A 27,920-nucleotide genomic window follows, 5' to 3' on the forward strand; every position below is an offset into this window, starting at 1 on the left:
CTCACTGAAGACAGAATACGCTGTGTAAATGCATTCTGATTCCACCTGCCCTACTCCCAAAAGGGCCCCCAGCCACACAGCTGTCCCTGGCCAGGCACTGACCAATTTTATATCTCACATAATTGATCCCCAGTTTCTACTGTGTGGATTGATTCTGCGACCTATGACAGTACAGTCAGTGCCCTGTTATAACTTTCTCACAAACAGCAGATAAAGTGGCACACCTGTATCTGGACTAAATCACTTCCCACTGCAGGTGGGGCTGATAGGATGGAATGCTTCCCCGTGGGAAAAACAACAACCCTGCACTAGAAATCTAGTATGTCAGGGAGAAAGTCAGAGTAGAACCCCTCTCCCTGACATACTAATTTTCTATGCATGGGGACATTGTTAATTATTGTTGTCATTGTTGGTATGGATGAGCATTCAATCATGTAAGTCCCCACAGATAAGATGAAGCGGTACCAGGTTTACTCATGTCCTGTTTGTGAGAAGTGAGCACATTTTGGAATGCTGTTCCATTTTTGTTAAAGCTCCATATTATTAAAAGAACATCCTGTAGAAAGTCAAAATATCAGAGCGAAGAGTTCTAGCCGAGCCTTTCTCCCTGACATGCTGATTCGCCACATGCAAGGAGTTGGGGTTTTTTTCTTCCTTTATGTGAAACAAGACACCTGCGTTCCGAAGGGACGGGGTCCCACACTGTCTCTGCCACTCCATCTTTCTACATGTTGATCATGGAAAGTACTTTATCATTGCTCTGCTCACCACTCCCTTCTCACCCACTGCTGAGCCCGACAAGTTAATACGGCCATGCAATATTGACCAGAGGGGACAGGGCACCTTCAAGAACTGTGGAGTAACGAGACGGACGGTTGCTACCAGGCAGATCTGCTCTTCGTTGGCCGAGCGGAATACCCGGGCGATGGCGGACTCAAAGCCGTTGTAAGAAGATGTAGGCACTAAAAACAAAAACAGAAAAACAAGCATTCTCATAAAATCAGGGTTGTGGTTTTGTTTCTTTTTGTAAAGACAACATCTCTAAAAAAAACCCTTCCTGTCTATTTCGGTTGCAACCCCCCTGTCCTCTCTGGAAGACACGATTACAGAGGCGATGCCAATCAAAGCAAGCCAGCAAAACCTTTTACTTTAAAACGTTCTGCACAACAACGCTCCTTTCATGGGAGAGATTATTTCAGAAGCGTTGGTGCAGTATTGTTAATAGTGGGAGATATTGTAAAACTAGGCCATGAACAGGTCATGGAAAATTGGGGGTGAGAGGAGGGGGAAAAACAACTTAATACTGCCAAGTGGAGAACAGAAGGAAAGCTGAACAAGGAAAAGGTAGCGGATGCATTTTCTCCACCTTGTTGAATGCTTGAATTCCATAGAACATATATTGCATGTTAGAACCACCAGTACGTACGACCTTTTACACACACACACACACACACACACACACGTACACACACATGCAATTCCAGGTCAATGTATGAATTATGAACACTTGAAATTTCAGAGAGAGAAGTACAACTTACCATGAGTAAAATATTTGAAATCCACTACAAATTTCACATATTCATACGTAATGGGTTCATTTGGATCTAGGTTTCCTCGGGCTAAATGACAGCAGAATTCTACTTGCTTTTCAGCTGAAAGAGAAGAAGAACAATTTAAAATTTCAGCATTAAAAACATCTCATGCAAGGTTATCTAGTTCATCCCTTCAGACTTCCACTCTACCTGCCTATAAAAGTTAACCACATACAAAAATGACAAGACCTATAAGCTAAGAAATCCTTTTCTTCTTGACAAATGTTAATTGTCTAAACCTTTCTGGAACCAATCTTGGTGAAGTCTGGTACAGATTTTTTTTTAAAAAAGTCATTCTTCAACTTAAACATTTTATATAAAAAGACATTTTATATTTATTATTATAATTAATTTATATAGCACTAATAATGTGTACATTAGTATGTGACCTCCCCAAGGCCTTTCCCAGATTATATTTCAGGCTTTGGACTCAAAAATGTTCCCCCAAACCTGGCTTAGTTATTCAGATGTAACACTTAACTGTATGGCCAAGGAAAACAAATCACGATTAAGTAAGTATCGTGTCTCCATGGGTGTAAATTCAATTTAGATTTAGGATGCAATCCTATAGGACCATAAGATTTTTTGGATCCCCCCTCCTAATGCCGTACACAGTGTTACAAATTTGGGAGGAGGACTTCAAGGTGTCTCTCCCTGCCTCCGCACAGGTGACATGGGGAAAAAACCCGCAGCGCCTGTTTCTCAAGGTTGCAAAAGCTGCCTGGGTGACCCTGTTGAGGTCAAAAAGGGAAGAAGAGAAGGCCAGGATATGCAGCATCCAATGGCTTCTCCCACCCTGCCCTGGACCCCAGCAGCGCAAGTACTCTAGAGAGGCTCAGCGGGGAAATGTAAAAAAATAAAAAGGAGGGCGGAGAGGTGAAAATAGCCTCTGCTGCTCCTCCCCTGCTGCCACCAGCAGCAGCCCAGAAGGGCAGGGGGTACCTGGAAGATTCCGAGAGCAGAAGCTTCTCTCTCATGGGTGGAAATCCAGGAGGGATGGTGCCCTTAGCAGCCATTCCAGTTTTCCTGCCAAGTTCCATACCAGGACTAAAAGTTATGATGTGAATGAAGCCTGTCAGTCTGCACTTGCTAACACATTATTATCCAAAGCCAGTTCACGTTCCTAAGAGCCTCTTCTAGGAATTCTAGATTAAGTCTGCACCCTGAGTCACTCAATCTGTGGGTTACGCAACCTTCTTCAAGGTAGAAATAGGGCAGAGGGCCCAAGACAGAACAAGCCCCATGTGCCACTTAAGTCCTAGTGATGGCTTATTTTGCAGGCTTAATCAGTACTTACAGGACGATTAAAGTCATAAGGAGAATCACTCGACAGAGACCCAGCTCTTCCAGCAAGAATAAGAGAACCCAAGAGTGGCACCCTGGTGGCGCGGAAACCACGGCACAGCACTCATTTGGGCAATGCAGGGCTAACAGGACCAGCCCCAGGTCATGTGGGAGGGACCCACAAGTAGCGGTGTTGCTTTTCTGGAGACTGGGCTAAGGCTGGTGGTGGTGAGGGCAGAGGGGATATGCACCATGGGCTCCTTAATATATATATATGGAGGCGTGGGGCTTCCCATATTGACCTGGTGGCACAGGGGAAAAGTGGTCCTATGACCAACTCTCACATCAGTAGGCAAATATAAGAGCCATATCTAAGAAATTCTAAATAATACTATAGTATAACCGAGTTGGCCTTCTGTTTACAAATTCAAGGGTCAAGTGTAGCAGCATGAAAGCTCTTGCTAATGTATTTCACTTTCTGAACAATTAAAAAAAGTATATATTTTTAAAAGTATATACTCAAAAAAGGGGCGCTGCCGACCTGGAACAGGGGCCCAAGAGGACAACCAAGACCATCAGGGGGCTGGAAAGGTTACAATGTTTGGGGCCTTTTAGGCAAGTAAGGGAGGGGGTCATGGTGTAAGTTTTTGAAATTGTGCATGCTATGGAGAAAGACACGTTCTTGTCCCTCTCTCGTAACACTAGAACCCAAAGGAGTCATCCCATAAAGGGACCCTACTCTTGATAGGCTATCTCTGTCTAACTACCGACCTGTCTCTTTGTTGCCGTTTGTTTCAAAGATCCTGGAGCGTGCGGTCTACTCTCGCTGTCTTGACTTTCTTTCTAGTAACTCTGCTTTGGATCCATTTCAATCTGGATTCCGTCCTCTGCATTCCACCGAAACAGCCCTTACTAAGATCACCAATGATCTCCTTACTGCCAAGTCTAAAGGCCATTATTCCGTTCTTATTCTCCTTGATCTAACTGCAGCCTTTGACACGGTTGATCATGATCTTCTCTTAGATTCCCTTCATGACCTTGGATTTTGTGGCTCTGTCTATAACTGGTTTGCCTCCTATCTAGCGGGTCGCTCTTTCAGCGTGTTGACTAATGGCAGCTCGTCTTCCTCCTTTCCCCTTTCAGTAGGGGTTCCGCAAGGCTCAGTGCTTGGCCCGTTGTTGTTTTCCTTATACATGTTGCCCTTGGGCAAGCTTATTCAATCTCATGGTCTCCAATATCATCTGTACGCCGATGATACACAACTATATCTGTCATCTCCGGAACTTTCTCCTGATGTTCACGATCGTATCTCGGCATGTCTTTCAGATATCTCAGCTTGGCTGCTTCATCGTCGCTTGAAGCTTAACATGGCAAAGACTGAATTGCTTGTTTTTCCTCCTAAACCTTCTCCTCATCTCTCATTCTCTCTTACTGTCAATGATGTTACGCTTACTCCGGTCAAGGAAGCTCGTAGCCTTGGCTTTATCTTCGACTCCTCGCTCTCCTTTATTCCTCATATTGAGGCAGTAGCTAAATCTTGTCGATTTTTCCTGTATAATATTGCCAGGATTCGATCATTTTTGTCTGTCTCTTCTGCCAAGACGCTTGTTCATGCACTGGTTATTTCACGGTTGGACTACTGCAACCTTCTTCTCTCTGGCCTTCCTTCTTCTCACATCAGCCCGTTGGTTTCTGTTCACCACTCTGCCGCAAAGATCATCTTCTTAGCACGCCGCTCCGACCATGTTACTCCGCTTCTGAAATCTCTTCATTGGCTTCCAATTCACTTCAGAATCCAATATAAACTTCTCCTGTTAACCTTCAAAGCTTTTCACGGTCTAGCTCCTTCCTATCTCTCCTCTCTCATCTCACACTATTGCCCCGCTCGTGCTCTTCGCTCCTCTGATGCCATGTTTCTCGCCTGCCCAAGGGCCTCTACTTCCCTTGCTCGGCTTCGTCCATTTTCGTCTGCTGCCCCTTACGCCTGGAACGCTCTTCCAGAACATTTGAGAACTACAAGTTCAACCACAGCTTTTAAAGCTCAACTAAAAACTTTTCTTTTTCCTAAAGCTTTTAAAACTTGATGTTGTGCAGACTTCTACTGTTACTTTCTACTGTTAGTTTTTCCCTACCCTGTGCCTGCTTACCCTTCCCTGTACCTGTTGGCATTCTCTTCCCCTCCTTATTGTTTACTATGATTTTATTAGATTGTAAGCCTATGCGGCAGAGTCTTGCTATTTACTGTTTTACTCTGTACAGCACCATGTACATTGATGGTGCTATATAAATAAATAATAATAATAATAATAATAAAGCTGATTAGTGGGAGATTCGGGACCGATAAAAAGAAGGACTTCTTCATTCAACACATACCTAGATTATGGAATTTGCTACCTCAAGATGTAGTGATGGCTGCCAACCTGGACGGCTCTAAAAGGGGAGTAGGTAAATCCATGGAGGATACGACCATGAATTGCTAGTCATGATGGCTACTACGTGCTACCTCAAGAGCAGAAGCGCCACGCCTCTCAATGCCAGAGGAAAGAAACGCAGGTGAGGGCTACGGTGAGAAACAGGTCGCCGGACTGATGGATGGTTGATCTCCTCCAGCAGGGCTTATGATCTTAAAATCTCTATTACCATTTTCCATTTATATAGCACATTTCAGCCAAGGTTGTTTTCTCTGTGCATATCTACTACTTCTTCCCATCAAAACCACAACAAACAAAATGATACTCACTATTCAGAAAATCTGTCGCCACAGGGTTTGTCATGAGCATGTGTGGAGAAAGCAGCTTGTACACATCGCTCTGTTCACGCTCAGGCAGAAAGTTTAATATATTTTGGTCCACCAAATCTGACTGATGCAAAAGAACGCTTTGTCATGTTCAATGGCAGAGTGTTAAACTGTTCACGACACATGATAGGGATGGCTCACACATGCACCCACACAGTTCACTTTGGTCTCTCCTTACTGGATCACTCCACCCTTGAATAGCCTCAGTCACAAAGGTGTGAAACTGCCTCTATTGTCAAAGATGTGGATTTACATTGACATCAAGTGATATGAATGTTCAGTCGGTGCTGTTAGATCTGTGATACATGTTCACATATCTAAGTCATCGTTCGATGCAGCAGTGAACTGCCTCAAAGAATGGTGGGCAGACAGAAACTTTTCTTTTAAAGTGAATTAGGAAACAGAGCATTATTATTCCTAATTTCTGTTGCACATTTTGGATTCGAACCGGAGTGTCCGTTGGTGCTAATGGAAGTTCAACTGCAATGCTGGGGGTGTAACGTGGGGAGGTAATTTTCTGGGGAAATTGCAGCTGGAAGGGGAGGGTTGATGGGATGGGCTACAAATTAATTGAAGAGTTTATTTTATTTGGGGTGATTTGGGTGGGAAATTAAATAACTGGTTTGCCTTATATGAAATTCAAATAAATCCTAGTAATTATTTCTAAATTTGCATACAGATACTGTATAAAAATCACCGCATGCTAATTTTATGCAGGTTTGCAGCTAAAGAACATCAGAAGTGCCCTGATGCTGGATCAGACCAGGGGTCCATCTAGTCCAGCACTCTGTTCACGCAGTGGCCAACCAGCCGTCGACCAGGGACCAACAAGGCAGGACATGGTGCAACAGCACCCTCCCGCCCACGTTCCCCAACAACTGGTGCACACAGGCTTACTGCCTCAAATACCGGAGATGGCACACAACCATCAGGGCTAGTAGCCATGGATAGCCTTTGCCTCCAGACTTATGGAGCTGTGGCCCAAATCTTGTAAGTCCATACCAACACCTTGGCCCACGAAAATCTAGCGAGGTCATGGGAACCCAGCTCTTCTGGCCAACGTGCCGTCTACTAGACTACAGAAGAAGATGCTCTGCCACTGAGTGGAACTGAAAAAATAAACATGGAGCTGGGCAGGCACAGAAATCGCAGGCAACAGAGAATGCTCTGGATGCTTTTTGACGCCGCATTTGGGCTGCAGCTCTGCCAACAGCAAGGGAAAACTGCTCCTAGGAAGGCCTGCAGAATAAGGAGAAGGCAAAGGAGCCCCCACTGGACGCCACCAATGGTTTTGGCGGCGGCATAAGAAAAATGTGGCAACCATAAAAAGCATCTGTTTTGCACAGCCACAAAAGACAATCAGGCATCTGGACTATTTGGGGAGGGAGGGGAAGCACGTTCAGGAGCACAATTAATTAGTGAAATCTCTTCCATACACTCAGGTGAGAGGAACAGCAGATCTACACCAACTTGGAGATGGAGACTGAGATCTTACATATTAGCAACATACGTGGTAGACAACTTATGCACTGGCACAACCTGTGGCCCTCCAGATGTTTTGGACTACAGTTCCCAGAATTCCTGCGCCTTGGCCATGCTGGATGGGGCTGATGGGAATGAATGAGGAAGGCTCCTCCAACAGCATCATAACTGGTGAACGTCTTTCACAATGACTTTACATGTGGGTTGTAGGCGTTTTTACATTAGCTTCCTGTCTGGTGGCTTTTTTTTTGGTTAATATTTTTATTTTCTACATTAATTAAACATACAGCATTACAATAATAAAGAAAAGAAACATCAAACAACTGCTACATACATATTGAATAAATGTTGAGTACATATATGTTGAACAGATATTGCCTATAATTTATATACTACAACATAATCGTTCTTAACATAAAAGTGCACCCCCCACCTCGGGATCTATTCCTGATTCCAAAATCTTATCGCTTCTTCTGCTGGCGGTTTCCCACTTCCCTTAGTAAACACAAATATTAGGAACTGTTTCCAGATTCCTTCAAACTCATTTATTTTAGTTATGCCTTTTCTCCACTTAATATTACGTCAGTTTATCATTAATGTCTATATCCCATACTTCTTTGTACCATTCTTCAATAAAATATTCCCCTTGAATCTTCCAGTTCCTAGCTACCATCAATCGTGCTGCAGTCAGCAAACTCGATATCAGCTCTTTAATTTCTTTTCCACATTTTAAATCTTCAAATAGTGATAGTAATGCAATCTTTGGTGTTTGTTCTATTTTCATTCCCACTATTTCTTCGATTTCTAAAAACACCATCTTCCAAAGTCTTTGTACATATTTGCATTCCCACCACATATGTAAATACGTTCCTTTTTCCCCACAACCTCTCCAACAATTTGCTGAATGCTGATCATTTATCTTATTCAATCTTATCGGGGTTAGGTACCACCTCCACAAAATTTTAAAATAATTCTCCTTTATTCTCACTGACATACTTCTCAACACTCTTTGTTTCCATAGTCCCTCCCATCTCTGTCGCCCTATTTGCACCTTCAAATCTGTCTCCCATACCATTTTCCCTGAGCTTTCCCTTAACTCCTTTTCTAACCTGTCTGGTGGCTAAGCCAGAGTTATTTACATACAGTTGAGTATTTGGCAAAAAATCCCTCACAGAACTGGCCATATTTTAGGCAGCAACCGGGGGGGGGGGGGGGGCAGTGCACTTTCACCTTGCCTGGGTTTAGGCTACAACCCCTGACCCCCCCCCCCAAGACATATGGCAGCAGGGGGAGGGGTCCCCCAACAGCAACTTGTGGGGGGGCCATAGGGCAGTGTGACATGCAGGCATGAAATCCAGTTAATCACTGGACTGATAGCCTTGACGCAGACTTGAAGGCAGGATGATAAGGCTGTTGCTAATTATGGTAAAAACACATTCACTGCACCACTGTCACCCCTGGCCTCCTTCCAGCGACAGTCTCTAATCAAATGGGTCAGCAGGTTTTGGTAGTGCTCCTAGAAAGCACAGTGGGTTGGGACAAAAAAACCAAAGGTATTTACTCAGCCTGTGTGTGTGTGTGTGTGTGTGTATGTATACACAACCACACCCGCCAGCCATTTGCTGAAACTCTCTGGGCAAAAAATAGATCTATTAAGCCTCATTCAAGGCTCTGAAAATCTTTTGCCTGCAAATAGTTCAAGCATTAGGTCCATATTGACATTCTAAAGGAGGGCAAATGATTTTCAGACACTACGTTGTTAGAACTTACCGGTAAATGTCCAAGAAGAGAAGAGACGCTATCAGACACATAAATAATAATCCCATCAGTGGTAAGTGCAATGAGAAAGCCATCTAATGCCTATGGGGAGGAAAGGAAGAATTTAGACATATATTTGTGTAAACACACACACACACACACTGATTGCTAGCACATGTATCTGAAAGTTACATCTTCCGTGAAACCTAGCAAGAGTGTTTAGGGCTACAGCTTTATAACGAACCCTACGCACACTTCCCCTCTGCCACTCAGAGTGAGCAGGCTGGACAGCTGTGCCACCCTAAGCCTGACCTGGGGCTTAAGCCTAACCTTCACGCGTCCCTAAGACTTCTCTCCAGCCACTCAGAGTCAGTAGGCAAGCCGTCCTGGTGGACCACTCAAGTCTTTCTGGCCCGGCTAGACTCTACCGAGGCCCCAGACTCTAAATATGGAAATCAAATAATTATATAAATGACACCAAATTATTTCGAGAATAATATTATCCTCAATTAAGTCTAGGATGATATCAATTTGTCTAACAACTGTGTGAGTTTATGTAATAGGAAGCTAATATTATGGTTAGATTTCCATATATAAAACTCAACTGGGTGTCCCTAATTCGTTCAGTTACCCAACATAATGCACATATATATAAAGTACAACATCCTTTCCCCAAAAAACATGGATAATGAAATGTTTAGAGAAAGATGCAAATGTTTAAAGAAACAGACATTGCCATCTATACAATCTCATGTGGAGGGGCTGAAACTGGAAATTCTGATTAAATAACTGTGCAATGCAAAGCACATGGACTGAGACAGAAGCACCATTCAGTTCAATGGGTAATGTCATGCCTGTGGACACCAATGGGCCGATGGACACATTTCCTGGCACCTGCCAAGGTGCCCCCACTCCTCCAGTTTTAAACCACAAATTAACACCTTTCGCTGTGAAATAGGTTTCTGTTAAGAAGCTGTGTCATGTGCTGGTGCTCAGGCCCCACCTCTGCCTTGCTCAAGTCTTTTGGGCAGCTGACTTGTCCTTTGCCACGCCTCCCAGGGCAGCCATTTTGTGGTGGTGCCCAGCAAAGCTTCTCAAACTGACAAATGTGCCCACAGCCCCCAAAGATTGCCAGGTAAGCACCTAGGGCTGCCGCCTACATTTCCAATAAAAGGGATTATTCTGTGCCAGGTGTCATTCTAAAATAAAAAGAACAAAACAGGAAGAGAGAGCAGCACGTTGAGATGGGATAATAACCGTCCTTTAGGAAGTTGTTGTTCCTGAACTCCTGGAGAGTTTCCTTGGCGAGCACGTGCTGACGCCCTGACCCACGAAACGGATGTGCTCCTTCTCATCTTCATCAGCATCTCTTCGTTCCCTCCTGGATGCTGCCATCTGTTATTTTTTTAAAAAAAAAGCACCGATCCTGCCCAGCCATTGGCAAAACCCCTGGCAGAGGGCACTTGATGCACCGTAGCAGGGAACTTTTGCGCACAGCAGCAAAGTTTCGATTTTCCTTTACTGCATGACATCTAAAAACTTCTTCATTTTTTTTCTTTTTTAATGATCTGATTTGTTTTTTAAAAAATTTACAATAAAAACTAATAGAGATAAAATATGCGTGGGTGCTGACCCTTCTCTTTCGTACTCTAAAGTGAGCGCACAGGGCTTGAGCCGGATCTAGGGGACTGCGTACAGGTAGCGGTTTAAGCCTCCCCCTGCCCTCAGGCAACTGGCCTTCTAAAATTTTACACCCCACCTGCATGTGGAGGCTCAAAAATAGGGGAGGGGGGATTTAAGAAAAAGCACCAGGTGGAGGCCTTCCCTACCTGCGTGTGGCGCTTCCAATGAGGGCCCACGCCAGAGTAAGGAAGAAGAGGGTGGGCCGCAGGCCACGGGCTGAGCGTGTCATGCAGTCTGACCTGAGCGCACGCCCGGCGCTCTTTCCTTCCTGCTCCAGGGCTCTGGCGGCTGATCCAGTGCAGTGAAGTGCTTGCAGTTTCGCCGTGAGCAGTATGCATGGCAACGCCTTCTCAGGTTGACAACTGCGTTGTTGTCCTGCGGTTTTAATCTAGTCAGCAGGGAGCCGAGATGAGGGCAGCTGACGGCCTCCTTTCCTTGCCTGTCCTCAATTGGTTCTACGCACTTGTATACTTTGTCCTTGGGTCAGACTGAGGGTCATTAAAAGAACACTAAAAACTCAGGGCCCGAAGGAGGCCTCAAGGCAAGGGGAGTTTTGGGAAGCCGCCGTCTGCAAGTGGAGGCTGTGAAGAGCTCCAGTCTCCTCTCAGGCAGGAGCTTGTTTGGATTAAGCTGCAATGGGTTGACTTGTTCAACAAGAGGCATTTGCAGATGGAGACAAACAGGCAGATTTTTCCAAAGAAGGTGAGTCATCACAGCTCTGTGAAGACTGGCGATTCTAGGCCAGTGCAGGACCCTCCAACATTGGTAGTGGAAGCGGAAGCAGAGAATTGTCTGCAAAGGGTGGAAGGTCTTGCTTTAACACACCGTGAAATTTATTGTTTACAGGCAAAACAAGGACATAGCACAACAACAGCAACAAAACAAATTCTTCTATAAAAACATGCAGAATATTTCTTTCCCGCTAATGATGATGGCAAAAGAAGATTCAAATGGCGAAAGAAGTTTCATAGAATAGGTTAAAGAGCATGTGAACAAATTCCAAAATACCGCTGTCTTAGAGACATCAAAAGGGGCAGTCCTACCCTGAGGCAGAGTGAAGCAATTGCCTCAGGCAGCAGATACTGAGAGGTGGCAGCAAAATGTTGGAGCAGAGGCCTGTGTGCCACGTGCCCTTCCCTAAGTTAGCCAGCTTCCTTCAGGTGCAGGAGAGGGTGCAGCCCCATCGAGGGTGCTGAAAACCGATTCATCTGTCTATCCAGAAGGAATAGGAGGAGGCGCCATTTTGTCCTCTTCCTCAGGCAGCAAAATGTCTTGGGCTGGCCCTGGACTTCGGTCTATGAGCATCCTTGTCCCCACAATACACATGAGGGGCTGTAGCAGCTTTTTATTTATTTATTATTTATTTATTTATTACATTTCTATACCGCCCAATAGCCGGAGCTCTCTGGGCGGTTCACTGCTGTATGAACTGCTGTAAAAACTGGACCTCCCAGCCAGACATTGGGAGTAAGAAGGAGCATCTATCTTCCAAATCATATCCTTCAAGTCTCCAGCCGAGTCGTGTGCTGCTAATACCATGATATGGATGCTTGCCCATTTCAGCAGAATGGCGGAAGAGTGAGAATGATGCCCAGATGTCCGAGATACAAATACTCTAGGCAGGTGACAAGCTGCATTGATCCAGATGTGCAGCAGGGTGAATTACCTGGTGGCAAACAGCCAGGGCCGATGTCAAGAGTTGGCACGGTCTGGCACCAGACACGGGCCCCTATCAACAAAAGCCCCCTGGACCTGTTCTTCCTCTTCACCCTCGCAACCTGCTTATTCCCCTGCTTCTCACTCTGGCCCAGACAACAGCGGTGGTGAGGAAGGGCAGGAGATGCCCCACAGCCCCCTGGCTCCCTCACTGGCTCTCTGCCGGGAATCAAGCAGGTGGTTATTTATTATTGTTTATTACATTTCTATGCCACCCCACAGCTGAAGCTCTCTGGGCGGTTTACAAAGATTATTGTCAGCACTGAGGAAGAAAAACCTGCTCTGTCAATGCAGATAAAAAAGGTGGGCCCACAGGGACCGGGGGGCCCACTGACGAGGTCTTGCCCAAAGGTCCCCCCAAAACTGGACCCTAACCCGCAGCCAGCCCCAAGCCCCTTCGCGTGCCATTCCTGCACCTTCCCCCCATTCAGCCTGCATCGTCCGCACGCCGCCTTACCTCTAACATCAACTGAGTGAACTCCTCATTGCTAAGGAACGAGGGCTTCCAGTCTTGCCTAATCTCACAGGCCTCTGTCTGTGCTGTGATCTCTGAAAGAGAGAGCAGGGGGGTGCCCAATACATTAGAGGCTGGCTCTGAGCAGTTCAAAAGTGTAGGCAGAACCGTGAAAGAGAGATGTGCCCAGAGGGCCACTCGTTAGTTGCAGGGAGGTGCAGGGCACCGCTGAGGTTCCGGCAATCATCATCATCATCATCTCCTCCTCCTCCTCCTCCTCCTCCTCCTCCTCCATATACTTTTGGAACTGTGGCATGCAGAAGGTCCCTGGATCACTCCCTGCCATATCTAGTTCAAAGGACCAGAGAACAGCTGAGGACTCCTGCCTGGTTCTCCATAGGGCCTCAGTCAGTCAGAAATATAGAAAATGCAGGTTGCTTACCTGTAACTGTAGTTCTTTGAGTGGTCACCTGTGCAGTCACACCATGGGCTCTGCGCTGGCGCTGAGCTTTGCCTCGGAAATACTTCTCTAGCTGAGAAACCGTTAACTTTTGGCGGGAACCCTCCCCCACCATCCACTGCGCATGCCTGCGCGTGTTCCCGCCTTCCCCTCAGTTCCTTTGAGACCGGCTAACGATCTTGGTACCGAGAGGATAATCCTTCAGTGTATGACACCGAAGTGGGGACGGTGGGAGGGTTGTGTGACTGCACAGACGACCACTCAAAGAACTACAGTTACAGGTAAGCAACCTGCATTTCTTTTTCGTGGTCTCTGTGCATCACACTATGGGCGAATAACAAGCTAACACTCACCGGTGGAGGGTCGGTGTCATTGAAGAACAGCTGACAATACTGCTCTACCGAAGGAAGAATCTTTCCGGGAGCGGGTGTCAATGCTGTAGTGTTTGACAAAAGTTAGAGGACGTGACCATGTCGCCGCTTTGCATATGTCCTCCAGTGAAATTCCTTTTGCGAAAGCTGTGGAAGTGGCTAAACTTCTGGTCGAGTGTGCCCTTATTCCTTGAGGAAGGTGTAGTTTGGCTAGGCGGTAGGCTAGCTTGATAGTGTGTACTATCCACTGGGCAAGCCTTTGAGAGGAGAGTGTATGTCCCTTCTGTTTGCCGCCGTAACGAATAAAGAGGTTTTGAGATTTGCGGAATGTTTTTGTTCTGTCCTTATAGAATGCTAAGGCTCTCCAGACAATGTAATCTTTTTTCTAGGTCTGTTGAAGGAGATGGGAAGAACGTCGGGAGGATGATATGCTGTTTTGATGTGGAAGTCTGACACTATCTTAGGTAAGAAGGCAATGTCTGGTGACAACCTTGTCCTTGTGAAAGATAGTGAACGGGGGGTCGATGCGGAGTGCTGATAGTTCGCTTGCTCTTCTCCCCGATGTTATTGCTACTAAGAATGCTACCTTCCATGACAGAAGGTGTATGGGGGTGGTAGCAAGAGGTTCGAATGGTTTTGCTGTTAGTGCGTTTAAAATCACTGAGAGGCTCCAGTTGGGAGCAATGGGTTTTACTGGAGGTATTAGGTTTTTGAGGCCTCGTAAGAACTTCTTTATTATTGGTGTGGAGAAAATGGGTCTGTGTTGAATTTCTCTACGGTGTGTTGAAATAGCGGCTAAGTAGACGCGAATCAAGGAGTATTTTAGTCCTTTTTCGTATAAGTGGTGTAGGAAGGTCAACACATTGGTAATGGAGCATTGATCAGGTTGAAAGGAGTTTGCAGTTGCGAAGACGCAGAAGTGTGTCCATTTGGTGGCATAAGATGTCCTAGTGGATTGTTTTATGCATGCTTTTAGGACATGTACTTCTGGTGGTAGATGCGGTGGTGTGTCGTTGTCTAGGTATAGTCGTGGTCGATCCTCCATGCCGTTAGTTTCAATCTGTGAAGATCCGGGTGGAGGATCTGTCCGTGGTTGCATGACAGGAGGGACGAGATCAGAGGGAGGCGATAGGTGCGTCCTTTGGTGAGGCGTGTTAGTGGTGAGAACCATGCCTGTCTGGGCCACCAGGGAGCAATTAGGATGCAGTTCGTTCTGTCTTGTATGATTTTCGTAATTACTTTGTTTAGTAGCGGAAATGGTGGGAATATGTAAAAAAGGGCGTTCGTCCAGTTGTGTGTGAATGCGTCTCCCATTGATCCATGTCCTATTCCTCCCCTGGAGCAGAATGTCTTGCATATCGCGTTCTCTGCTGTGGCGAATAAATCTATTGTTGGTTGACCCCAGATTTGGAAAATTTGATGGAGTATGGCGCTTGAGAGTTGCCATTCGTGATGGGGGTGAATGTACAGCTGAGAGAGTCTGCAAGGGTGTTGTCATTCCCAGCTATGTGAAGAGCCGATAGATATATCCTTCTGGGGATAGACCACTTGAGGATTCAGCGTGTGAGGTCGACTAGTTTCGGGGACTTTGTGCCTCCTTGCTTGTTTATGTGCCATAGTGGTGTTGTCGGTAAGTATCTGCACGTGGTGATTTTTGAGGTAAGGTTCGAATGCTTTGAGGGCTTTTCTGACTGCCTCTAGTTCTAAGAAGTTGATGTGGTTGTTGGACTCGTTGGTTGTCCACTGGCCTTGGATTTGTAGCATTCCGCAATGGGCTCCCCAACCTGCTGTCGATGCATCGGTGGTAAGTATCCTGGATGGGGCTGGTTGTTGGAAGGGAACTCCTCCTAAGAGGTGATGTGGCTTTGTCCACCATCGAAGGCTGTCGATAACGGTAGGTGGGATGTTGAGGAAGTGGTTTTTTGAGTCGCGATCTTTGTCGTAGTGCTGGAGGAACCAGAGTTGTAGAGGGCGCATATGGAATCTGGCCCACTGTACGACTGTGGTGGTCGATGCTATATATCCTAGTAGACGTTGTATTTTGTGTGCCGTTGTGTGAGGTTTCGCAATGAGAGTTTGAGTTTTGTGAATGAGGTGGTATGCTCGGTCTCGAGGTAAGTATGCTCTTCCAATGACTGATTCTATTCTTACTCCTATGAATTTTATGGACTGAGTGGGTTGTAGGATTGATTTCTCGGGGTTTATGTAGAGTCCGAGAGTGTCCAGGGTATGAAGCGTCAAAGAGATGTTGTCACGTAGAGTCTCCTTCGAGTCCAATGTCAGTAGCCAATCGTCGAGGTGTGGATATACCTCGACATTGGATAGGTGAAGGTGGGCACAGACTACGGCCATGCACTTGGTGAATACTCGTGGGGCTGTGCTGAGTCCAAACGGTAGTACGCAGAACTGGTAAATTTCTTCTCCGATAGCGAATCGGAGGTAGTGTCGGTGTGTCTTGGCGATGGAAATATGAAAATAAGCGTCTTTTAGGTCTACAACCGCAAACCATGCATTCTTTCTTAGAAGTTGTAAGATATTGTGTAGCGTCGTCATTTTGAAGTTTTTGGGGCGAATAAAGTTGTTGAGATCTCTGAGGTCTAAAATCGGGCGAAGATCTCCGTCTTTTTTCGGTACGGTGAAGTACCTGGAGAAAAACCCTGTGTGATTGGATTCTGGTGGAACACGCTCTATAGCCCCTTTTGAGAGGAGGAGGGTAGTTTCGTGGGCGAGTGCGGTGGAGGGTGTTGTGATCTTCACGGTACCGAGAGGAGGGAGAGTCTCGAATTCGATTTTGTATCCTCGGAGGATAATTTGGAGGACCCAGGAGTCTGTGGTGATGGTTTCCCAGGATGGTAAAAATGGGATAGACGATCGCTGAATGCAAGGTATTGGTTGTATTGGTGACTTCAGTCAAAGACGACGTTTGTGCAAGTTGTCCGATTTCGGCTGTGGGCGGAAGCGATTGGTCGGAGTATAAGGCTTTCGTTGGAAGGATTGTGTAGGTTGGAATCTAGGTGCTTTGTCGGTTGATTTTTTGGGGTATGACTGGTATTGGCGGAACCATTTACGTCCTCTTTGAGGTTGGAGTTGTTGGTTTTGTTGGCCTAATCCCATCTTTTTGGCATTGTTTCTGGCTTTTTGGACTGTGTCCATTTTCTCGTCTGTGGAGGTGTTGAATAGTCCATCGCCATCGAAGGGTAGTTCTTCTATCCTTGAACGAGCTTCCGGTGCCATTCCCGCTGACCTGAGCCAGGCATGGCGTCTAAGGGCTACAGAACCCATCATTAATTTGGCATAGCAGTCAGCCTGGTGTCGAGTGGTATTAATTTGGAGTTTTGATAGGCGTGAGGCTTCGGATTGGAAAACTCGGGCTAGTTCTCTCTGGTCTTCGGGTAAGTAATCACATAGTGAGCCAACTATGTCCCAAAGGAACAACTGATATCGGGACATAAGGGCTTGATAGTTTGTGACTCGTAGACCTAGAGCTGATGCAGAGTATGATCTTCTGCCAAGGAAGTCTAACCTTCGACCTTCTTTGTCCACAGGGGAAGAATGATGTTTCTGGGATCTTGAGTGAGATGATTCGACTATTATCGAATTTGGACATGTGTGAGTGAATAAGAATTCTACGTCTTTTTTCTGTACCCTGTAGATAGATTCGAAGCGACGGGATGTCGGTGTCATTATTGAGGGAGAGGGTCATGTCTGTTTAACAGCTTGAAGTAGAGTAGGTGCAAATGGTATTTCTACTGGGGCCGATGCTTCAGTAAATATTGGTTCAAAAATGAGGTCTGTAATTTGCTCTTGTTGCTGTTGAGCATCGATGCCGAGGGCGTGAGCCATGCGGAGTATTTGCTCTGCGAAGGAGCCCATCTCTTCGGAAGGTGATCTTCTTTCCTTGGGACCAAGGTTGTCATCGGGGGAAGGTAAAGAAGGTTGTTCAGCTGATGTCGCTGAGGAATCAGACTCATAACCTTCGACAGGGATAGGAGACCTTGGAGGAGTTGTACACGGTTCGTTGCGTGTTGTTTGAGCAAGTATCAATCGTGTGTCTGTATTAGACGAAGTTGCAGGGTTCTGTGTTTGAGATTGTGGAGGACGCTGTGTATTTCGATCCTCACGGTGAGATGGTCTCCTGTCATAATAGTATTCATAATGTCTTGGAGGGTAAGAGTATTCAGAGTATCGATCGTGATCATGGTATGGGGATCTTGATCTGCTGTGATAATAATGTCGATGTCTATTAGCGTAGTGATTGCTATATACTGACGGTGATCGATGTCGAGATCGTGACCGAGAATAGCGTCTGTCCCGTTCGTAGCGCTCGGCTCGGGAGTGAGGTACGCTATGTTCCCTCGATCTTGCCCTAGATATGGATCGAGGTGGAGGAGTAGGTCGACCATGCCCTGTATTATCAGTGCTAGGTGGGTCTCTTTGAGTTAGAGGTAATATCGATAACTGCGTAGGTGTCAGGGGTTCTCGAATTTCACCCTCCGAAATCGTGGAGAGTAGTTCAAAAGCTGGGAATTCTGCCGGGTTGGAACTCTTTGTTATGACCGCAGGGCGTGGCGGAAGCAGGCCAGGTTTCGCGGTTTTAGGTCTCTTTTTCTTTGGTTTGTCCTGTGTAGTAGTAGGAGACTTAGCGTTTTTAGCTTTTTTTGCTAACTTTTTTGCCGTTGATATGGTGAGAGAACGCTTCGATGTCGAGGGTTCGGTGTGTGTTGTCGATGTCGAAGGATCAGTCAATATCGAAGCTTGTAAAGGTGTGGTCGAAGAAGCCATGATTTTCGGTTTGTCGACTTTTTGCAGTGTTTGTTTCCAGAGTTCAGCTTTAAGCCGGTCTGCCCTGTGTCTCCTCGTTTGTTTAGAAAAAGCCTGGCAGCGGTGGCACGTTTCAACAACGTGTGATTCACCAAGACACAGTAGGCAGAGTGAGTGTCCGTCCGCCGCAGGGAGTTTGTTACCACAGCAGACGCACTTTCGAAAGGGTGCCTTAAGGGCCATGCAAGATATAGTAAGTAGAGAAGAAGAAGTTTTTTAACAACAATTTTTTATTTTTTTTAGTAAAGAGGAATATGAAGAGAAGAAGGAGAAGAACGGAGAGGAAAGAAAGATGAAAATATATATATATATAAAAAGGTAACTCAGCTACTCAAACTTTAGATATGAGGAGGAGAAGAATTCCTGCGAGGCAGCAGCTAAGGCGGTCGCAAAGGAACTGAGGGGAAGGCGGGAACACGCACAGGCATGCGCAGTGGATGGTGGGGGAGGGTTCCCGCCAAAAGTTAACGGTTTCTCAGCTAGAGAAGTATTTCCGAGGCAAAGCTCAGCGCCAGCGCAGAGCCCATAGTGTGATGCACAGAGACCACGAAAAAGAATGGGCTAAATCAGGGGGAGGCAGCTTCCAGGGGTCCAGGGGCCACTTGCCCTGCAGGCTGAGTTCAAGAGGTGCTGCAGGTCATCCCCCCAAAAAGGCAAAATTGCCCGTTTTCCACCAAAATTTGGTGGGAACCCTCCATGTAGCACTACCGAGCACTGCAATAGTTACATTTAGCTTGTTTCCAGCTAAATTTAACCATTTGTGTGTACTGTAGTGGCTACAGGTTGCCCAGAGGGCAGAATTTAGCTTGCAAACAAGCTAAATTTGGCTGTTTGGGCTCTTTGTAGCTGCTATGAACGGCTCCCCCCACCCCAAATTGTCTTTTTAATTGGGGGGAATGGCACAGGGTGGGTTGGTGTTGCAATGGCGCAGTGCGGGCATGGGCAACCCACAGCTCATGGGTCCCCTACCCTAGGCTACATGGACCAATGTACTGACTCAGGGCCTTGCTAGACGAGGCCTTACCGCGCTTTGAGACCCGGTTTCCCTGCTGTGCGTCCAGATGACACACAGGGGAATCCGGGGTCAAGGCACACTGAAGCCTGCCTTAACACGCCATAAGCGAAGTCGCTTATGGCGCGCCTTTTCCGCAGCCCCGGCCTCAGGCTGCGGAACGTCTAGGAAGGTCCATGGCTTTTTGCGGCTACTCGCTTACTTGCAAGTAGCCGGGAAAAGCCACGGACTGGGCACAGCGCTATGAGCACTGTGCCCATCGGGCCGGGGAGATGGGGGGGGAAGGCCGGACCGGCAGGAGAGGGGGATGGCAGAGGGCGACACATGGGAGGGCGACACACGGGAGGGCGACACACGGGAGGGCGAGGGGGGCAAGGGGGGGCGGAGGGCGACACACGGGACGGCGACACACAGGACGGTGACACACGGGAGGGCAGATGGGGGGGCTTAAGTAAAAAAAAAACCTTACCTTGTCCGGAGTCTTTGGGGCGCACGTGGCCTGGCCAACGCTGCAGGGCTTCCGCAGTCCCTGCGCGTCGGCCATCTAGTAGGCGGGGTGGCGCACGCTAAAGTTAGCACGCCGTCGCCCCGCCTCCCTGCCGGCTTATCCGGCCAGGTCTAGCAAGGCCCTCAGTAAAAGGCAGCTTCATATGATGTGGGGTTTTTTTTAAAAAAAAGTATTTTAAGATGTCCACAAAGGGTGAGCACTTTATGTGCTTTATTGCACAAATTGCCATGTAGTCCTTTTTTTAAGCGTTTATTTAAAAAGCTTAAGGCTGTCTTCCTTATACCAATTTCAAGAACCATTTCTTATTTTAAAACATATTTCCCTTTGAGATGCGTGCATTCTCCCCTGCAGAACTAGAGGGCCGTCTCCTGCTTGCTTGCATTAAAAAGCAGCCAACGCGTGTGGAGGGGGCACATTGCAAGGCACTGCAGGTATTTTTAAGCTTGCAATAAATGTCTAGAAACATTCAAAGCGCAATACAAATCAGCAATAATAAAAACTGTAATAATATCCCCCCACCCCCGTGGAAGGAGGCAGCAAGCAGAGGTGGCAGGAAAACACCACCACCACGACCTTTCTGTTTCTGTAGGAAGTCGATGGTCCTCTGCAGTATGGTGGACTTGTCCATCTTGAGCGGGTGGCCATGGCCTTGGAGCATGGTGCACAGCTCCTTAATAAGGACATTGAACTGGTCTCTTCTTTTCTTCTCTGACTTGTTGCGCGATGCCCTAGGCAAGCAAAACACAGGAGCACATTGAAAATAATGAAGGGATAATGGAATAATTGTCAAACCGGTAATTGAAGGTTTGGGTACGAGCGTAGAAAGCCTTAAAGGACTTGGGATCGGGATACTGGAGAGAGCAGCTTCTCCCCTTATCCATCTGCCCTTATCCGTCCATTGACACCATCAGAGGACCTGCTCTCTCCACAAGGACCTATGGCGTGATTGGAGAAGAGCCTTCAGCGTGGTGGCCCCCTTTCTATGGAACTCCCACCCCCTGGAGATCAAGCATACACCAACACTTTCTCGGCACCTCCTGAAAACATCTTTATTCCAAGAAGCCTCCCTTGGCTGACCAGCCATGTTTTTTATCAGGACTCTTTTTTTAAAAAGCCATTTTCAATATGGTGTTCTGTTTCTTTTATCTTTTTACCATTTAATCTTTTATTGTTTGCCACTCTGGAATCTGTTTAGATGTGGAGCAGGATATATAAATGTTGTAAATAAATAAATAAATTATCCGTGATAGATAAACAAAGGGTGCTTCCAGATGGGAGAGGTCCTAGCACTGACAGTCAGAAGGCACTGCCCAGATGTTCCGTCGTTTTTCTTTAATGGATGTTGTGCAGAGGAGCCCAGGCAGGATGTTGCACTATGAAAGCGGTATATAAGAGACAGGAGCCACAGCAAGCAGGATATAGCGGTGTACAAGCGGCACATGGCCTGTGCCAGTGGGCCCCAACAGTTGTCAGTGCACTTCAATACCGCTATAAAGCAGTTGTGTGGGCTCCTGCCTTTTATATACTGCTTTCATAGTGCAATATCCTACCTAGTGCAGATGAAGCCTAAGAACAATGATGGGAGAAGTGGTGGAAAAACATGGGCCGGTTGTTAGAGGAAGGCAGAGACCTCCATGAACATCCTGAAGATGAAGCAAGGTGATGATGGTGCAATGACAGCCTCGTCTGGAAGTACAAATACCCCTGAAGACCAAGTGGAATGCCAAACCATCACACTTGGGCTGAGCCAGTGGAACTCTGACATAACAAGAGATCTGGCCCAAAACTCCATTGTCACCAAATTCTAGAGAAAGCTGTGGGTTCAGCAATTACAGAGTAGAACCACATTTTTCGTCATTCATTTCTAGTTTCCAAGAATTAGATATTGCATACAGCAATTATTTTGGGCTAATAACCCTTAATGGTTTTAGGTTACCTTCTTAGGCATGGTGAAAATGAAGGACCACCTCGCAGGCTCTAATACCTGCTCTTCTACGGAACAACTAATAGGGGGGGGGGGGGGCAGAATCCTTCTTTTCCAGTTGTGTTTTCGGTTTGTTGGACCATCAGAAATGGCAGACTGAACTGTGGTTACATTTTTAGCCCGGCTTCGCCTGCTGCATGCTTTTATCCATACCTCTTTGCCCTGTCCTTCTCATCTTCATCCATCAGCTCGTTTACACAATACAGAGTTCTGGAATGCAAGAAAAATAACGGTCATTAGAGGCATGAAGGGATATTGCCCGATGCTATGAAACCAGCACCTTTATCAAACAATCCTTGTTGGTAATGTCATTGCATTTTCAGGCTGTCCATTTAGACATCCAAGGCTCAGGGTAGATTTAAACAATCCATGAAATAGCCAAAATAGTTCTTTAAAAAATGAAATAGATGGTTTACACTGCTTTTCTGTAACTGTTGTTCTTCAACCCACTGTTGTAACAGTTGGATACAGAGTTGCATCCAATGATAGTCTGACTTAAATCCCATTCATTTCAATGGGTCTCTTCTAAATAGAGCTAACACTGGATACAACCCAAAGTCCTATTTGTGGGTGGGTGACTAAGCGACCTGCTGGGTGGGAAAGCCTTTTAAAGTCATGTACAGAACTTGAGGGTTCTCTTTGCCCTTCCGTGTCACCAGCTTGGCACAGGCCCAGTGATAGAAGAGGGGAAGCTGTCTCACACCCACAGTTCAGGGCATGCTCTGGAGAAGATGCAGAACAGACAGAGGACTTGTTGGGTTCACGTGATTGCAGAAAAGCACTGAAGCCTCCATATGCTGGCAACCTTCAAGTATTTTTCCTTGGGACGGTACAGTTTTGTCATAGCTGACAGGCCATTTAATATCCTCTCTTCCTGAGAGTTTTGATACTAGAACTCTTGCACAGGAGGACAGTAAAAAGTTCAGGAACAGGCAGTGGACAGATTTGCAAACAAGCAACATGAGGATGTATTGTAAACAAGAGGCACTATATCTCGATCAGGAGTAGGCAACATGGAGCCTACAAGCATCAATGCTCCCCCGGACACTTTTCTTGGTGCCTGTCAAGGTTTGTGACCCTTAAAAGAAATAACAGCTTGGATTGCTGTGAAAAAATGGTTTCTATTGATGCTGAAAACTTTTGAGTTCAAAGAGTAGTTTAGTGTGTAGGGACCCAGCCCTCACCTTTGCCTTGTATTCAGTCTTTGGGGCAGGTAACTTTGCCATGCCTCCCGCAGCAGCCATTCTGTGGTGGTGCCCAACAGGGGATCTACACTACTGCTTTTAAAGCGCTTTGAAAATGTTTTGAAACCTGTATATGCAGTGTGTCCTGGGCCCCAACAGTTGTCAAAACTGTTATAAAGCGCTTTAAAGCAGTAGTGTAGATCCCCCCCAAGACAGTTTCTCAAATTGCCAAATGCATCCCTGGCCCGAAAAGGTTGCCTGTCCATGATCTAGATTATTGTTATTATTTGTTTGTAAAGCTGTCTTGGGGGGGGGGGATGATTGTTTTAAAGGGTGGGTGGGATAAAAATCCTGAACAGAACGGAACAGAACATTGCATGGAAAAATATAATGTGACCTTTCTGTATCAGAATGTTTATTAACCCAAACACCCTTTTTGGACACTTAAAAGAAATGGGGATGAATCATAGACGGTCCCTATTTGAATATATCAACTGGAAACACTTAGTGCAGCTTGGAAAGGAATTATTTCTCAACTGGTGATTTGCATGAGATTCACCAATCCAGATTAATGATGAGAAATCACATTCCAGATTTGTCAGACAGGCTGGGGCAGACAACATAGTCATAATCCGGTCCCACACCCATTTTATTTCACCAGTCCTTGGGCTGCTAGGAAGAATCCTCCCATTAGGGGGGGAATAAATAAATTCCTGAGCTAATCACGAATTTCCCGTTGGAAACATCCTCCATCGTTGACTCTGACAAGCCAAACAGAATCCTGGGAGCTCACTGGCAGTTTTGGGGATGACTCCATAGGGCCACACCCAGCGCTTGAGGAACATTTTTAGGTGGGTGCAACCAAATATTTCTTGCTGCACGGCAACCACAACTTCCAATGATTGATACGTACATTCTACAAAACAGAACTACACCAAATCAATATGGAAGAGAAAGCTCACCCTGGACATATTACACCTATCAACACACTTAAAACACCTTTGCACAGGTACCTAGAATCCCTGACCAAATCACAGTTCCCAGATAAGTGTACGTGGTTCTTTTAGAGGTGCTTAAAGGCACAGGCAGTCTTGCAATGCTGTTTCAACAACTTTGCAATGCTGTTCAAAAGGTGCAACAAACTCTGTTTCAAGGGTTTTGTGCTTTTAATCTGTTGGGGCAACCTCATATTTCACATGAGAAACACAATGGCTGCATGTTACGCTAGTGCTCCTTGTAATGTGCGGACCACGTAAACACATCTGGCCAGCATTCCACAATACAATTGTTGCAGGAAAATATTTGTGCTCCACCTGTGTTTTCCCACAGCAAATGTGTAATGTGTGGTAAGTAAAATATGGTTTTCCTGATGTATGTATATGGGAATGTAACAATGTGTGTAAATGGATGTTTTTCCTCCATACTTTATGCTTTAGCTTAAAAACAACAACTACACTTTCCCCCTGCAACAATCAGACTATTTAACACTGCCGTTAAGATTCTCGAGGGGCAAGTGCCTGGACCTTCAATGACTGTCTGCTACCGCCGCTCATTGGGTCTGTAACCATATAATAAATGATGATGATCTTCAGTGACTTGTATATACAGATACTTTTCTTCCACACTACATGTTTGAAGTGCATAACATGCAGCAATCATATTTGCCAGGTAAAGTATAGAACTTCACGGCACTTTGAAGATAAAGTCGCTCAGATTCGTCATGAATTGGACACCACACTTAATGCAGCTCCACTAGTAGAGGTGTTCAGAGCGCCGTCCGGTTCAGTTTTATTGGATGAGTTTCAGTTAGTGAGGCCCGAGGATGTGGACAAGGTGCTTGGCCAAGTCCGGTCGACCACCTGTGTGCTTGACCCTTGCCCCTCATGGCTCATTACATCAAATAAGGAGGGGATCGCCGGCTGGGTCCAGGAGGTTGTAAATGCCTCCTTGAGAGAGGGAGTGGTGCCAGCCTCTTTAAAAGAGGCGGTAATTAGACCACTCCTGAAGAAGCCTAATCTGGACCCGGAGGATGTTAACAACTACAGGCCGGTGGCTAATATCCCTTTCCTGGGCAAGGTGCTTGAGCGGGTGGTTGCAGGACAACTCCAGGCACTCTTGAATGAAACGGATTATCTAGATCCATTTCAATCGGGCTTCAGGCCTGGTTTTGGAACGGAAACTGCCTTGGTCGCCCTGTGGGATGACCTCTGTCGGGAGAGAGACAGGGGGAGTGCGACCCTGTTGGTTCTCCTGGACCTCTCAGCGGCCTTCGATACCATCGACCATGGTATCCTTCTGGATAGGTTGTCTGAGCTGGGAGTTGGAGGTACTGCGTTGCAGTGGTTCCGCTCCTACTTGGATGGCCGATTCCAGAAGGTGGTGCTGGGGGATTATTGCTCTGTGCCGTGGCACCTAAGCCATGGGGTTCCACAGGGCTCTATCTTATCCCCTATGCTGTTTAACATATACATGAAGCCGCTGGGGGAGGTTATCCGGAGATGTGGACTGAGGTGTTATCAATATGCGGATGATACCCAGCTCTACCTTTCCTTTTCATCAAACCCAGGTGAGGCAGTGGCTGTTCTGAACCAGTGCCTGGGCACGGTAATGGACTGGATGAGGGCTAATAAACTGAAACTCAATCCAGACAAGACGGAGGTACTGTTAGCGGGTGGTTCTTCTGTCCGGCGAGGTGATGTTTGCCCTGTCCTGGACGGGGTTGCACTCCCCCTAAAGGATCGGGTCCGTAGTTTGGGGGTGCTCTTCGATCCAGAACTCTCACTTGAGGCACAGGTGAACTCAGTGGCAAAGAGCACCTTTTATCAGCTCAGGCTGATATACCAGCTGCGCCCTTATCTGGACAGAGATAGCTTAGCTACAGTTATCCATGCTCTGATAACCTCTCGTTTGGATTACTGCAATGCGTTATACGTGGGGCTGCCTTTGAAAACGGTCCGGAAACTTCAACTGGTGCAAAACAGGGCAGCAAGGTTATTAACAGGGACTGGCTGGCGAGATCACATTACGCCAGTCCTTTTACAACTTCATTGGCTGCCAGTCCAGGTCTGGGCCCAATTCAAAGTGCTGGTATTAACATTTAAAGCCCTAAACAGTTTGGGGCCAGGTTATCTGAAGGAACCTACCCGGACCTTAAGATCATCTACAGGGGGCCTTCTCCATGAGCCCCTGCCAAAGGAAGTGAGGCAGGTGGCTACTAGGAGGAGGGCTTTCTCCGCTGTGGCACCCCGGTTGTGGAACGAGCTCCCCAGAGAGGTCCGCTTGGCGCCTACACTGTACTGCTTTCGTCGCCAGCTGAAGACCTTTTTATTCACTCAGTATTTTAACACTTAATTTTAACTTAAATTTAAATTTTACTGTTTTAACTCTGTATTTTAATCCTATATCAACTTTGCTGTGTGGTTTTATCCTGGTTGCGCTTTTTATACTGTATTTCGTAATTGTGTTTTAAACTGTTGGGTGTTTTACTGTGGTTTTAATTTTTGTGAACCGCCCAGAGAGCTTCGGCTATTGGGCGGTATAAAAATGTAATAAATAAATAAATAAATAAATAAATAAATAAAAATGTTCCTAGTTCTGAATTCTGAAGTTATTTTGAGTTTGGGACTACCACCGCATAGAGTGGGGTGGGCAAAAGGTAGGTTGTGATCTACTGGTAGATCTCAGAGCGATTTGCAGTCGATCAGTAAGTGTTTTCTGATTCCAGCTGTTTAACAACAGCAGCAGCAACAGCAAGACCTTTTCTTTCTTCCCTTTTTTCTAAACTAGGCTGCTGAAAGGCAGAAAGCTTATGTGACAGACAGGGGTGAGAGAGGACTTTGAACTCAGTTCTGGTACTGAAAATAAAATCCCGGACTGAACAATGGCTCAGAGATGCCCCATTTCTTAGTTCTGAGTGTAGAGTTGCCCCGGCTGGCTTCAGGGGATGGAATTTGGGTTCTGCTAAAATACAAAGCAGACTCTGCAAGCCTGCACAGGTGAAAGTTCTGACAGTACATTGCTGCTGATAAGGCAATAATTGGAGCATTCAGCAAAATGTTGCAGTGTGAAATCCTCCCATCCTGCCCCACAAGTCAACCAGGGTTCTGTGCCCCCTGAACCTGCTCAGTACTCATTGGGCTGTTTAGGTCCATTTCTACGGACAAAGCTGCTCAACAAGAATGGGGAAAGGGGACAGGCACCAGATTAGGGAGGCAGCCTGAGTCAGAGACAGCAAATAATCAGGTTAGGAATTACCTGTTCTATCCCTTAGATTCATCAGTCCGGGATGACAGGGTATGGGCAAGTGCGTCTTATGAACACCATGAAAATAGCGATGGGGAAGCAACGAATCCTAGAAGAAAAAGCAAGTCACGTTTTAGACAACCATCTTAGTATATTTGGCATTAGCAACTGGGCAGGTAGGTGGGTCTAAAAACGGCTGACATTTAAATATCCGTGCAGCTGGAGGGAGGCATCAATTTTTTTTATTTATTTATTTATTTATTTATTTATTACATTTTTATACCGCCCAAGAGCCGAAGTTCTCTGGGCAGTTCACAAAAGTTAAAACCATAATAAAACAACCAACAGGTTAAAAGCACAAATACAAAACACAGTATAAAAAGCACAACCAGGATAAAACCACACAGAAAAATTGATATAAGATTAAAATACAGAGTTAAAACAGTAAAATTTAAATTAAAGTTAAAATTAAGTGTTAAAATACTGAGTGAATAAAAAGGTCTTCAGCTGGCAACGAAAGGAGTACAGTGTAGGCGCCACAGCAGAGAAAGCCCTCCTCCTAGTAGCCACCT

General features: G+C 46.2%; 1 protein-coding gene across 1 annotated transcript in view; it reads right to left on the reverse strand.

The window, feature by feature from the left end:
* PASD1 (PAS domain containing repressor 1) overlaps positions 1-27,451 on the reverse strand; it is a 57,068-nt gene extending 29,617 nt beyond the window's left edge. Inside the window, exons 1-8 of the mRNA XM_063142109.1 lie at positions 27,361-27,451; positions 22,076-22,132; positions 20,512-20,666; positions 12,770-12,861; positions 8,926-9,015; positions 5,617-5,737; positions 1,539-1,652; positions 844-962 (exon numbers count right to left, since the gene is read on the reverse strand). Of these exons, the coding sequence (XP_062998179.1) occupies positions 844-962; positions 1,539-1,652; positions 5,617-5,737; positions 8,926-9,015; positions 12,770-12,861; positions 20,512-20,666; positions 22,076-22,107 (723 nt within the window). The 5' untranslated portion in view covers positions 22,108-22,132; positions 27,361-27,451. The remainder of the gene's footprint in view (positions 1-843; positions 963-1,538; positions 1,653-5,616; positions 5,738-8,925; positions 9,016-12,769; positions 12,862-20,511; positions 20,667-22,075; positions 22,133-27,360) is intronic.
* Positions 27,452-27,920: the final 469 nt, after the last annotated feature.

This window comes from Elgaria multicarinata, chromosome 15 (genome assembly GCF_023053635.1).
Source record: "Elgaria multicarinata webbii isolate HBS135686 ecotype San Diego chromosome 15, rElgMul1.1.pri, whole genome shotgun sequence".
Taxonomy (NCBI): domain Eukaryota; kingdom Metazoa; phylum Chordata; class Lepidosauria; order Squamata; family Anguidae; genus Elgaria; species Elgaria multicarinata.